Consider the following 15,033-nt stretch of genomic DNA (forward strand, 5'->3'; position numbering starts at 1 on the left):
GCTTCCACATATAAGGGAAAATAGACAGCTTTTGTCTCTCTGGCCTGATTTCACTTAACATAATTTTTCCAGGTCTTCCCATTTCCTCAAAAGTGGGGAAGTGGGGTCAAGGGGAAAGGGATAGATCAATACAGAGGAGAAGAAGGAAAGAATGCTGCCAAGAATTCAATGTATAGCTAACAACATTATGAAGAATGAAAGAAGGTGTGGGTAAGGGAAAGATGGGTGAGGACTCTGACAGAGATACCACTGATCAAGATACACTGTCTTTATAAACTGCTTTATTCAGAGGAAACTTCTTTGTATAACGACTTAAATAACAAAAATAAAAATATAAACTGATGTAAGCTCTGAATCTGGAGTAAAGGTTATCATAAAGCTTACTTGGCTTAAATTTTAAGTTGTTGAACTAAGGAGATGTTATAATTTGTAGAGTAATACGTAAACATTCACTTGCTTTTACTTGGGCCTAACTTGCTTCTTACATGAGAATGAAAGGGTATAGTAGAAGCATGGGATAGTTAGGCTTTCAAACCAGATATGTGATCCTCATCCTTCTCCCTATATTACCAAATGATGCCTTCTCACGTGAAACAGCATCACCCAACCTGCTCTCCTTAATGTTCAGCTGAGTTAAAGGAGGCCAGAGGAAAGGAATTTGGTAGAAAAAAAGGTATATTAAAACATAATCAAATCCAAGATTCCCACGTATGTCCTACCGAATCAAAAAGAAAGAGAGACAGGGTAGGTACCAGAGGGGTGACCTTAGTCAAGATAGATTGTATTTATAAACACTTTGTCAATTGGAAACTTCTTTGTAATAAAAAAGTTTAAATTTTTTTTTTTAAAAACAAAACCCCAAACAAACAAAAACCAAACAGGTTTTCGTTTTTTTCAGCACCTAGGAGATATTGTTAAGGAAGGGAACACAGTGTTACAGAATGATCCTGGTGTTTATAATGAAATGTATCCAGAAGGATCATGCTGCCGCCTTCTCCTTTTACTCACTGTAAATCCTATCAATATGAAGAGTCATCTCCAATATAATACTCATTATTAAACTATTCCCAATTCTCTAGACTAGACTTGATCATCACCCCTTGGGCAGATCACTCAGTCTTAAGGTTCTTATATGCCTCCTAGTTAGAGTTGTAGGGATGGTGTCTTTGCTCTCCAATAAAGTAATGCACTTCCATTTAACAGATCACTCAGTGTTTTGCCTTTTTTCGTTGATGTTGTTGGTCATTCGGCTTGAACTCTGGGCCTGGACACTGTCCCTGAGCTCTTAAGTTCAAGGCTGGTGCTCTACCACTTTGAGCCACAGTGCCACTTCTAGTTTTCTGGTGGAGATAAGAGTCTCAAGGACTTTCCTGCCAGGCTGGCTTTGAACCATGATCCTCACATCTCAGCTTCCTGAGTAGCTAGGATTCCAGGCATGAGCCACCAGTGCTTGGCCTTTGCTTTTCTTTTTCTATACTATTTCTGCCTAAAACTATATATAAAGTTAATATTTACAAAGGACCCATCCCAAATGTGTGCTACTGATTTTCAAGGATTCCCCTGGAAAATAAAGCATTTCTTTAGACCCATGTGAAGATGAGTGGATTGGATTTTTACTTTTCAGTGCAATTTTATGCTGAATAAAATGATGTTTTTGAGTGACACAGATAAATCACAATAACCCAAACTTTCATCTAAAAAAAAAATCAAACTGAACAGAAATCATGCAGGATTGTGTTTTATTAAGCTTTGTAGTCAGATACAGCTAAGTACTTCATTTGACAAGCAGACATGACATTATAGGAAACATTTCAAGCAACTTACTGTGCAGTTAATGTGTGTTAAGTACTTTAAGAAGTCATTATGGGAAAAAGGCTAAATAACTACAGATCCTTTTCTACAAGGTGGTATTCTAGATATGTAACTACAAGGGAAAGCGTATGACTATGACAAGCATAGAGCTATCTTGCACTCAAATCCATCATTTTTATTTAGGCTAGGAATTGGGATCACATATGAAAAGGAACATACTTCATGGTTTCAGAATTCACAACATGGTTTCCATGAGTAGTATTAGCACTAATGATTAGCTATGTTTTAAAAAAATCAAAGAAAAATCTTTTTTTTTATTTAAATCTGACTGTATTAGTAACTGTAGGAGATGCTTCAACAATGGAGAAGGGTCTTCCTTTTACTTCGGTAAGGGTTCTTTTAGGAGTTCTTCTCAGAGATTTGCATGGCAACTGTCTTAACCTCAGTGTATTCACGCAGGCCGTATTCTCCCCTGGAGAGAAGGAAAAACATCTATAAACACCACTGTGGAAAACGAGCTAGTCACTGATATAGTGCAAGTTCGTTCTTGCTTATTTGGCTAGGGACAATGGGAGGTATTTGCTATGGGCAGAGAATTTCACAGAAGAGCTCGCTGATCGTAAGTTGTTCAGTGGAACATGAATCTATTTGTGTAGAAAACTTCTTTAAAACATTTTTTCCCTCCTAAATAAATAATCACATACTTTCAGTTGACTTCCCAGAGTCTGTCCATGTTTAATATTACTTGTCTATTGAAGTTCTAACTATTCCAAAGGCAATTCAACAAGAATTTCAGCAATGTTGGATTCAGTTCAAATAAATAAACAAGAGAAGTTGTGTTATGTAATCACTTAGGAGTAACACACAAAAAAACTGCAATCTCAAGTGGAGCTTATAGTTACCACTTCCATCAGCACAGATGGTGAAGGGAAAGAACACCTTACTTTCATGTTCCAAGATGTCTCTCATCTTTTGCAGCTATAGTTTTAAGACTATCATTTGATTTACAGCAAAAAGATAAACAAAATAAAACCTCACCTCTTATTGATAGGCTTTTCTTTCTTTTTAGATTGCTTGCATGTATTAAAAGGGAACTTGGGCAATAAAGATTGGTCTAAATTCTACCTTTTGTAGTTTTGTATGTGTCTTTTTTCACCTCTTTAAAGAACCTCTTTTTTCCCCAGTCACTTTCTCATGTAACTCTTAAGTCTACACCAAGTACCCAAAGTAACATGCCAGGCTGTTTGTACCCTGTATGATGTCATCAGCTTAATTCCTCTCACCACGTGTACAAAGGATGGTTTACCCTTCATTGAAGAGATACCCAGAAGGATTGGGTTCAGTTATCTTCTACATTGTTTTGGTAAGAAGATGAAATTACATGTATATACAACCATTTTTTAAAATCATAACACCAGCGCACATGTAGGTGTGAAAAGGAATGAGATCTTGATCCTTTTTCCCCTCTTTCTTCTTGTGCTGTAGACAGGTACATTGAAGACATTATTTTCCCCCTCTGAGAAACCTAATCCCCTTACACTGATTATTTTCTTGGGCAATTAAGCTTTTGAAAATACCTTTTTAAAAGCTTCAATGAGCATGTTATTCAAAGTAATTAAAGGGTTTAGACTCAGCTGTCTGAAATCCATTAAAAGGTAGTATTTTATCTCAAAAGCTAGCTAAATTAACCCTTGATTTTTCACCAATAGGCTTTCCATTGTAGTTTGAGTCATAAGAACATTTGATACTCTCAGGAGAGTTATAATTGAGATTATTGTCACATTCATGCTCTCAGTAGTTCCCCTCCATTAGGATTCCTATACACACATTTGTATCTGTGTTGGATCACAAGAACACTTGCTTCATTTCTTTATCTTACTGCATCAATGAGTTACGAGTTCTGTGCTTTAAAAACCTTCGTTGTACAAATCACTTGGGACTTTATGCAAATGCTGATTTTGATTCAGTAGTTCTAGAGTGAGGTTTGAGATTGCATTTCTAATAGCCTTCCACTAGCCACACTCTAAGTAAAAAGTACCAACTTACATCCTTTTTCCCTCTGTGCCTAGAAATGAACTTTGCACTAATTAAGAAGAAAAGGAGGAAATATTTGCTGAATTGCACTGTCAAATATAATCACACAAAATTATTCATCTGATTTCTTGCTGTAAACCCAGTCATTTACAACATTGCCTTGCACCCCCTATTTGAAAGAAGCAAGGAAAAGTAGTATCTAGTCAGGTGCTGGTGGTACAGTCATGCATAATCCTAGTGAGTCAGGAGGCTGAGATCTGAGGATCATGATTTGAAGCCAGGCAGGGAAGGAAAGTCTGTGAGACCCATTTCCCCAATCCACCTTTTTGTGCTCAAGTGGGTGAGTACCACCCTTAGTTTTAAAAGCTATAGGATACCACCAAGGCCCTAATTTCAAGCACCAGTATCTGCACATAAAGAAAGAGAAGGAAAGAGGGAAGGAAGGAAGGCAGGAAGTAAGGAAGGAAGGAAGGAAGGAAGGAAGGAAGGAGGGAAGGAAGGAAAGAGGGAGGGAGAGAAAGAGGGAGGACAACATTGGGAAGTATGAGGGTTAATTGAATTTGAAATGTCCTAATGGCCAAGTCCCAAGTGATTGAAGTTAACCTCTGAGATAATAAATAGGATTACACACAGAGAGAGCTTTCTCCCATTCAACACAGTGGCAATATATGGTCAAAGATTCAGAAATCAGGCTAGGCATCCCATGTTACCATTGAACACTCTGGGTTCCACATGTCATTAGTTTTGTCTTCTTCAGGGATCTCCTTTCAACTGAACACAAATTATAATTTATCTCTAGAGGGTCACTTGAGTTATTACTTCAGTAATTCCGTTTACAAAGCATCCAGTAAATGGCTGGCTTATTTATTCTCCAATTTTAGTAGGAGACTCTAACAGTAGCAATCTCAGCTAGACTTTCTGAAGTAATAATTATAATTTAATCTTTTCCTTTGTATCTTCAAGAAGGAAATTATTTAGACCCAAATTATAAAGTTTAAGGAAATTATGGATGGCAGATTTCTGCTTCTAGTCTTCCTATTTCATTTCCCTATACTTCAAATTAAAGTCTGACAAAATTATATGCATCAAAATTGACATACTGTGTCTAATATTTTTACCCTTTGTACATTCTGCCTTTATCCCCAGGGAAACTGGGCCAGCAAGGCATGAGCTGCCCTTTAAAACAATCTAACCTTTGTAATAGTTTTTTTTTGTAGAAAGTAATTAGTTCTGTGTAGGAATGTTGCAGTAATAGAAAATACAAAGAATAGCAATGAGGAAAGGAAAGAAAACTTGTGTCTTCACGTGGGTAGTCATAAGGCTAGAAACTGAACATTCTATGTCATTTGAATTGTAAAATCATTCAAAGTGGCATGGCATGCTATCTCCATTTTAAATATGAAGAAATGGAGGCTCAGGAGTCAGAAAACAGAATGAGGCCATGACTCAAATTTAGTTCTGTGTTCCCCATGTCTTCTCGTAGCCTGCACACGTCTTAATAGTTGACCATTCAAGAGAAGATATCCATGGCTTTTCAATGTTCCTATAAGCAGACCCAAGCCAATTTCCTTGGATTCTGGACCTCCTAATTTACATGTATTTCACACTGAAATCAAACCCTTCCTCACAGAAGTCTACACTAACCACGTTGACTAGCCATTCAGCATTCAACACATCATGTGCAAAAATGCTCTTCTCTCTATTTACTTGAACTCTGTTTCACTTAGATGTAGCAATGCTGCTTCTGTGAGTTCTGTTACTCCAGCAAACATTATTATTATTATTGTTATTATTATTATTGTGCTGGTTTTGGGGCTTGAACTCAGGGTTTAGGCACTGTCCCTGAGCTGCTTTAGCTCAAGGCTAGTTCTCTACCACTTGAGCCATAGTAACCACTTCTAGCATTTTCTGAATAATTTACTGGTAATAAGATTCTCACTGACTTTCCTGCCCAGGCTGGCTTCGAATCTCTATCCTCAGATCTCAGCCTCCTAAGCAGCTAGGATTTACAGATGTGAGCCACCGGCGACCAGCTTCCATTAACATTTTATGTACTCAGGTAATGGAGTTCAAACCATAGAAACTTCAGCATGAAAAGAATCTCAAAACCTATTTCCTTCTTTTATTCTCACACAACCCTTAACCATCTTTAACAGATGAACATCATGATTGTTAGAGAGATTCTGAATTAATGCTTTATCATTAGTCAGATTTTCTGCCCTTCAACACTTGGTCTTTAACTACTTCCCTAACTTCATGAGGTAAACTATTTTGACTTATTTCATACTGTGTTGTATAGCCATTTTCCACTCTATTTTTTTTTTACATATTCTTTCTGCCAACACAGTGATATAGAGTCTATACTGTCAGACCTCTGGGACTCCTAGAGCTTTACTCATAGCAAGAACACAGTTATTGATATTGAGAAATGGATAGAATTTTTGTCATCCCTCAGGCTCAAAACTAAGGTTTATTTTACGTGATATTAACAAAATGGGAAGCTTTCCTTTGTTTGAGTTCATGTTTAAATATATCTTTTTCTGGTTTATTCATTTTTATTTAAGAACATTTTAAGAGCAGAAGGGTACTTGCACATTAAATATAGTGCCACAGGTTTATGTGTGTGTATGTGTGTGTGTGTACATATAATATATAAAATGTAATGTATATATTAAGAAGCCTATCTATCTTGGTTTCAAAAGCAACTGAAGGCTCATAAGCACATTTATGTACAATATTTATGTACAATATTCTCAATCTAGTCACAACCATAAAAACTGTTATCTGAGTCAAATTTCCCTCTCGGTTTATATTGATTTTTAAAATCCTAAAGAAATCATTCAGGTAATTTAAATTTTTGAGTCTATATAAACAATATTTTAATATATGAAAATCATTCATCTGAACACTAAATCATTTTTGGGATAAGGCCACAAATTTAGTTATTTAAGAGGTATATTCAAGGAACTAGATCATACTTCTTTTAAAGATTCACCTCAGTTCTGGAAGTATTTCCCAGATGTACATCATATATGTAACAATAAATTTTAAAAGTAGTCTATAATTGAACCACCAACATACAGTGCTTAATATGGTCCCTATGAACAGTAGGACCTTAATAATAAATTATCTGTCCCTTTTGCTTTTGCCTTTCTGCACTTAGAGAGAACAACAACCTTTAATAAGCTATTTAGTGGTATGAATATGCAGGAAAGAATAGAGGCACGTTTCTTGAAAGAGGCAAACATGGATTAATTCCCCAAGTGTTACAACAATTTTCATCAAAGATAGTATTTATCTATATAAAAAGGTTATTCTTACATTTCTCGTCCATTTCCAGACATCTTGAAACCACCAAAGGGGCACTGGGCAGATAACAAAAGATAGCAATTTACCCTGAAAAAAACAAAAGAAGTGATGTTCTTCTCTATAACGTCTAAATAACACTGAACCTATGAAAAACTGTGAATTGTAGAAATTCATCAAACTTTGTAGTAATTCCATTTACTTGAATTTCAGTGTAACCCAGCAATATGAAAAACACTATACAAGACAGGACAGACAGTAAGTATGCCCATATATTACCTAGAAATAAATCTAATCATACAACTACGCTTGGGATAGACTTGAACGACTGGTAAGCCATAAAGGGAAAGACAGGCAGTTATTAGAGAGTGGGATTTGTTGTACTGCATTCTTTACTGCTAATAATTTGTAAGCTTTATACGTATCTTCAAGTTTATATAGTTATTAGGCTAAAATCAACTTTTGTTGTAATTCCAATCCATATGATACTCAATTTGGTTTTCATTATCTGATTCAGTAACCTGCTAACACAGAGATGTTAACGGGAATTTGACTGAATATCACTAAAGTCTTGAAGATGTTTATATAAACATCTAGTTGCAAGAATATGCATAAATCAGATTTTTGAAAGAAAATGAAGACAAGGGGTGAGGAGATGGGTGAGAAGATAGTTTTGCACTGCATGAATGATTTGTTTCAAGCATCCTACTATTCCGTGTTAGAAGAAAAATCTAACTACGTAACGATTCTCCTCTCTCTTACTCTCCCTCTCCTCTCTCTTTTGGCTGGTGCTGTGGCTTGAACTCTGGGGATGGGCATTGTCCCTGAGCTTCTTTTTGTTCAAGACTAGTGTTCTATCACTTGAGCCACAGCACCACTTGCAGCTTTTAAATGCAAATCAAAACTACATTGAGATTCCACCTCATTTCAGTTAGAATAGCCATGAACAAGAAAACTAACAATAAAAGATGCTGGTGGAGATGTGGCCAAAGGGAACTTGAATACACTGTTGGTGGGAGTGTAAACTTGTTCAACCACTCTGGAAAGCAGAATGGAGGTTCCTCAAAAGACTATACATTGAGCTCCCCTACGACTCAGCAACTCTACTCCTGAGCATTTATCCAATAGAACGCAAACAAGGTCACACTAAACCTACCAGCACAACCATGCTCATGGAAGCATTGTTTACCATAGTGAAGATATGGAATCAGCCCAGAGGCCTCTGGGGACAAATAGATGAAGAAAATGTGGTCTATATACACCATGGATTTCTATGCTTCCATCAGAAAGAATGATATTGCACCTTTTGTAAGGAAATGGAAAGACTTGTAAAAAAGCATCTTAAGTGAAGTAAGCCAGACCCAAAGAAACATAGATTGCATGGTTTCCCTCATTTGTTGTAATTAGAAAGTGCCTATAAATCTACAAGTAAACACACTGGATGGTAAAAGACAAAAAGTTTCACTTGGACATGATAGTAAACAGGACTGTAAACATTCACACAGTGAGACCAAAGGTGGATATTCTTAGAAGAGGATCACAAGTTCTTAATAGCTATATGCATATGATCATTATTAAAATGAAGTTCAACAAATGGAAATAAGAGATTTTTTTTTTGTTATTTTGCTTTGTGGTTTTGCTTTGCATTTTTTATTGCTGTTTTTTTATTTCTGATCTGTTTGGAGGAGGGTAAGGAGATAACAGAAATGGTGGGACAAAGGATGAACAATTGTAAAAGTAATACTCACTAGACACTATGTAGAAAATGAACTATACAACTTGTTGGGGAGAAGAATCAGGAGGGAAAAACTGGGAGAAAATGAGGGATGCGGTGATACCGTTCAAATGGAAATGTACTCATTACCTGACTTAAGTAACTTTAACCCTTCTGTACATCAATTTACAAAATAAATAAAAATTATATAAAAATAAATGAATTAATAAAAAATAAATGTTCAGTCTATGTAATTTTGTAAAGGATAGCATTAAGGATAGTTCTTCCAATATAGTGTTTCTCTAGTTTTGTTGTTGTTGCTGCTTGCTTGCTGGTGTTGCTACTTTGTGGAAAGACATAAAATTGCAAATGAGAAATTAAGGGCTGGAGACAACAAATGAAGTTAACCTTTTGCTGCAGCTCACATGAAAACCTGTGCATTTTTACACTTTGACTTACCACACCACGCCTGCTTGCAGCGCAGAGGAGACGGTTAGAGCTTTGTCGAGGTCTTTAGTAAAGATCCCTGCCGCTAAGCCATAGGTAGTATTGTTTGCTCTCTTGATCACTTCATCTACAGTTTTGAACTTCATGATCTGTTGCACTGGTCCAAATATCTACATCAGGAAAATGAAAGCAATACATAAAAGTAGGTTTAAATGAAGTATTTTAAATGATAGTGTAAGTTTCCCCTCCCCTTCTTTGTGTAATCCTACTCAAGCTTTTCCGGTGGAAATGACAATTTCAAAAATTTTCTGGGGGATGGGGGCTGACCTCAAAAAGTGATCCTCCAATTTTCTGCCTCCTGAGAAGCTAGGGTTACATGCATGAGCCACACCACCCAGTTTCTATTTATTTATTTCTTTGTGGAAACTTGATTACGCCTTCCTTATACCTTACTTTGACAACATGGAAGATATAAAGAAAATAACTTCAGAACTGAGTGTTTTGGCACATGTCTGAAATCTCAGCGATCAGGAAGGAAGACAGTAAGATGTTTTGAGTAAAATCACCAGGTTTGTAAAACAAACAAGCAAAACAAAACTAACAACATAAATAAACCAATGGAACAGCTAAGAGAAAGCAAGGAACACACACACACACACACACACACACACACACACACACACACACACACGCAAGAAAAGAAACAGGTCCTCTTATTATGGACATAAAGTACAAAGTACAAATTTACTTAATGGATGAATTATGATTTAGTTGCTTTGAGCTGTCAGTGTCTTTATCATCGTGTATGATGGAGCACATTCACAAAACAAAGCCAGCTCAGCAATCTCTGCATGTTCAAAACCCCTCAGAGTACACAAGATAAATTACTTACCTCTCTTATATGTAAACTCATTATATATTATATCTCTAGAAGACAGCTTCCATCAAGTTATTTAGTTTAATCTCATCTAATATTTAACCAAAATGTACAATTAAATAATGTAATGGTATGTGTTATATATATATATATACTGATATATACGTTATTTATATATTTCAAACTTGTGCTTTTATATGCACTTGGCTCCATGTATTTTTTAGCTAATTAGACTTCCTAATATTGGTTAAATCTTTGGTAAATAATTATACAGACATATACACATTATATATATGCACATTATGTGTTTATAATTTATACACACATAGGTCTAAAGTATACTCAATTTGTATACATTCATATGCCAAATTAGTAATTTAACCAATCAAAAATATAGGTCCAAAAACATACTGCAGGTGGGGCTGAATGGCTCATAAGTAGAAACAGGGCCTCTTACCTCTCAGAAAATAGAACTTAAGCATTTGCTTATGCACTCATCTGTAGTTAAAATACTTAAAAAATGTGCTCAGGAATATGACCTATTGTTTTTAGCTATAGTCATTATACTGTACAGTATGTATCTTGAACATACTCCTCTTGTCTAAAGCAAGTGTATCCTTTGATCAATAGCTCCTTAGTGTCCACCTCAATTCTCCCACAAACACACTGGTGGCCACCATTCCACTCTCTGCTTTCATGAGGCTGACTTGATTATATGCCACACATTGAGATCATTTGGTGTGTGTTTTCCTGTGCCTGGTCTATTTCATGCAAAATAATGCCCTTTGTGTTTATGTGGACTATCACATATGTAACAGGACTCCTATCCTGCCAGTTAGTTTCAAGCTGTGAACACTCAGATACTGTTAAGCATCTTGCTCAGGGTTCAGCTAGAAATTCTTGTCAGACCAAACAGATTCCTTAATGTATGTGGCATTAATTATAAATAAACCTTTTGCAATAACAATAACTTAAGAGTAGTATTTACTGAGAAAGACCTGACAGTTTTTCAGAGAGATGGGGAGGAAGAGAGAGAATCAGAGAGAGAGAGGGGGGAGTTAACCAAAGGGACAGAGCAGAATGAAACCATAAACCATTTACCTCCTCTTTGGCAATGCGCATCTCATCTGTAACATTAGAGAAAACTGTGGGCTGGACAAAGTAGCCTTTATTTCCCCAGCGTCCTCCTCCACATTCCAGCTTAGCGCCTTCTTTCTTCCCGCTCTCAATAAGCTCAAGAATTTTATTATGCTGCTCCTTGTCTACCTATTTGAAAAATGATCATAGGTAGAAAAGTAAACTTAAATGATTGAGCCTTGAAAATGTAGGATCTTTGCTATTCATTCTAATGTTGAATTCCCACAGAATTTAGAGAGATTCAGATTAATTCTTGCGTGCATTTATTTCTCATGAATTCTTAGGGAAAGAAACACCATGGAGGCTGTTTACATTTAGCATAGAAGGCCATATAAGAAACATATATTGACACTAGGAACATATATGAATCACACAACTTCAAAATGAAGGTTTAATCATAATCTTGGACATTTGACTGAAAAACAGAGGTTTGGTTACAGTTTGTTTCGCACATAGTCCTTTGGATGTAGGTGCTTTTGGATTTCAAGGTTCAAACTCTTTCGCTTGGATCTTGCTACCCCTGAAGCAGCTTTTCCTTGGAAGATACTCTTGGATGGTACATTCTGACCATGAATTGAGCGAGCTTTCTCAGTTTAGGTCAGTAGGTTTGATGACAATTTCTAGCCAGTCCTGATTATTACGTCTCATTTAAACAGATGACACAAATTTCTGGCAAGTATTATAGAAATTAGTGCTTTTTTAAAATTATACTTTTAAGAGGAATTTAAAAAGAGGTATAAACTCTTGTTGGGAATAAGCACAGTATCTCTCTCCAAGCACTGGAATGAGGGGTACCATATAAGATCTGTTCCTACACTTTCGAGGTTGAAGCATTAACTGACTGACATCATTAGAGAGGGCTATGTGCCTGTAGTATAGCTTGTTAAAACAAAACAACAAATAAAACCCCAACAGATCTAAGAGCTAAGCAGGGTGTGGAGTATTTGAATGTGTTGCTTCTCACTGTGAAAAGTGGCATTCCTCCTGCTCTTCTTTAGCTCTACAAAACTTCTCCATCTCCTGAAGCTCAGAAATAAAAATTCTGTAGTTATTTATAACCTCATATAATTCAGCTCTCACATCTGAGTTAAATGCTGTCTAGAGTTAGAAACTATTTTAGAAACTCTGGAAGGATATTTGGTACAATGTTTCTCAAGGTTCTTCAGTGCACCGACTTTAACAGGTCATTTAACAAAGAAAGTCTTTTTGTTTCCAGAAAATTAAGGGAATGAAAGTGTTGATTCAAAAGAAAATATATGTTGTAGCATATTCTTTGATATAATCAGGCTAAATAGGTGGCAGTAAATAGTTTTTGGCTCAGATGGTCTCACAAATAAGTAGACAAGGATCACATACCTCATGTGCAGTCTCTATTACTAGGTGTTTGTTTGTTTGTTTGTCTGTTTGTTTTGGGTCCTGTCATGGGGCCTGAACTCTGGGCCTGGGTGCTGTCCCTCAGCTCTTCAGCTCAAGGCTAGCACTCTACCACTTGAGCCACAGCGCCATTCTGGCTTTTTTCTTTTTGCTTATGTGGTGCTGAGGAATCGAACCCAGGGCCTCTGGCATGCAAGGCATGCGCTCTACCACTGAGCCAACTAGGTGTTAATCAGACTATTACCTTAAAATCATAATATATTTTTATTTCAAGTCATGGGGTTTTCCTGCCAGTGACCAGTGTACATACCTGATAAAAATCCAATCCCTGCATTTATACATCAGAAAGAGGTTGAAAAAAAAATGGTTGGAAAACATGTAGAAAAGATAAGGACTTCAGCTTTAAGTGCTCTGCTCCTGACAATCTCCTATAGGTAGCAGTTCCGTTATTATCTGGTAGCAAAATGAACTTCTTCGTTCTATCCCTAGACCTGATGAATTGCTAGGTCATTCAAATGCACAGGAAAGACGGAGGCACATCTCAGGAGAGCATAGGATGAGGGAGAGAAAGTTTTGGCTATTCTTAAGGGGACATTCAATTTAGTCTGGTTAATATTGTTTCACCATAAATACATAGGATCTTCAGAAGTGTTCAGATAGACTAAAGATGAACTTTGTTTTCTTTCAACAAAAGGTACTATTCAATCATGTTTGCACAAATCAGATCTTACTACTAGAAAACTCATTGGCTTCTGTATTACTGTATAAAATCTAAGAGCTGATGGCCCAGTTCTGATAGTCAAATGGTATGTTTTTCTTTTCCTTCTCTCATTTTCTATCTCCCTCTCTCCCTTCCTCCACTCCTCCCTCCCTCCCTTCCTCCTTTCCTACCTTCCTCCCTCCCCTCCCTTCCTCCTTTCTTTCCTTCCTTCCTTCCCTCTTACTCTTTCTTTCTTTTATTGTTTTTCCCTTTTTGTACTGGTACACAAGTACAAGGGCTTGAAGTGAGGGTTTGGCTGCTGTCCCTTAGTTTTTTGCTCAAGGATGGCACCCTACCACTTGAACTACACTTCCACTTCTGGGTTTTTGGTGTTCAACTGGCCACACGAGTTTCATTGACTTTCTTGCTAGGGCTGGTTTCAAGCCATAAACTTTAGATCCTAGTCTCCTGAGTAGCTAGAATTACAAGCGTGAGCCACTATTGTCCAACCCAAACTGTATGTTTTTGTGTGTTTGACTATATATTTTCACTGATTCCTTAGATTTGATGGGAAGAGAAAGAAAGAAATTTTTTTTAAAAAGACAAACCGCTCTCCAGGTAAATGAGAATAAATACATAAATCATTCATCTATATCTATCTAGTATCATTTATCATTTGCTATGACTTCACAATCCCAAGATTACTATGGTCACTCATGGAAGAGGAAAAAGAATATGAAAGAAGCCAAAATTTAAAAAATGACCAGTAATTAAAAAATCCCTTACTCGATGCCTTGACAAAGTGCTATTTTTGCTGAAGTTGGACATTTCATATACACTCAATAATGCCTTTTTAAATTAAGACACTGATTTTTTTTTCAAGTTTTCTTTAAAGCACATACTTTGATCTATAAAGTCAAACAGGAAAATCACTTTAAAAATGGAGGAAAAGATACTCATATGAATATATATAATATAAATAATGCACAACTGTATTGCAGTTGCTCTAAAATCCAAAAATATTGAGTGTGAGAGCTCTAAAATAAGAAAACAATTATTAAAATTATAAACATTTTTAGTCATGATTTTCTCTACATAATGATTTTCTCGTGACATTTATGAGAAAGAGCCTATAGCTATATTTTAAAAGACTGATACTTAATCACCAATAGCTAAAACACTAGGCTAACACTTAAGAGTGTCTCTTTCCCTAAGTTCCTTCTTATAGCAACAGATGAATAATTGCAGGGTGGATAAGCCCTGAAGAGGTTTTGGTCTTTTGTTTCTCAAAGTTCTAAAATACCTACTTATCCTACTTAGAGCAACCTGTCATAAAAATACATTCACTTCCAGAGATTAAAATCTTAACCAGTGGATTGCTTATTTTGGAATTGTAGAAACCAGGATTACAAAATATGATTTTAGTTCTTTCTCTTAGAAGTGATTTATTTCAGCTCAGTTTTAGAAACTGTGGTTTAATTGTATATTCTCCATTGGAAGAAAATATTGGATAGTCAATGTTCAATATGAAGGATCTTAGATTTTTCTCTTCTTTTTGGTTATAAGTATGTTTGTATGTATTTTTATATGTTTGTACTGAGAAAGGGCTTCAGATAAATTCAGGTTTTTAGA

General features: G+C 36.1%; 1 protein-coding gene across 1 annotated transcript in view; it reads right to left on the reverse strand.

Moving 5' to 3' along the window:
• Nucleotides 1-1,722: 1,722 nt before the first annotated feature.
• Nucleotides 1,723-15,033, reverse strand: part of Aldh1a1 (aldehyde dehydrogenase 1 family member A1) — a 48,199-nt gene continuing 34,888 nt past the window's right edge. Inside the window, exons 10-13 of the mRNA XM_042699324.1 lie at nucleotides 11,292-11,456; nucleotides 9,326-9,483; nucleotides 7,168-7,242; nucleotides 1,723-2,284 (exon numbers count right to left, since the gene is read on the reverse strand). Coding sequence (XP_042555258.1) covers nucleotides 2,212-2,284; nucleotides 7,168-7,242; nucleotides 9,326-9,483; nucleotides 11,292-11,456 — 471 coding nt within the window. The 3' untranslated portion in view covers nucleotides 1,723-2,211. The remainder of the gene's footprint in view (nucleotides 2,285-7,167; nucleotides 7,243-9,325; nucleotides 9,484-11,291; nucleotides 11,457-15,033) is intronic.

Source organism: Dipodomys spectabilis, unplaced genomic scaffold (genome assembly GCF_019054845.1).
Source record: "Dipodomys spectabilis isolate Male_0828 unplaced genomic scaffold, ASM1905484v1 ptg000241l, whole genome shotgun sequence".
Taxonomy (NCBI): domain Eukaryota; kingdom Metazoa; phylum Chordata; class Mammalia; order Rodentia; family Heteromyidae; genus Dipodomys; species Dipodomys spectabilis.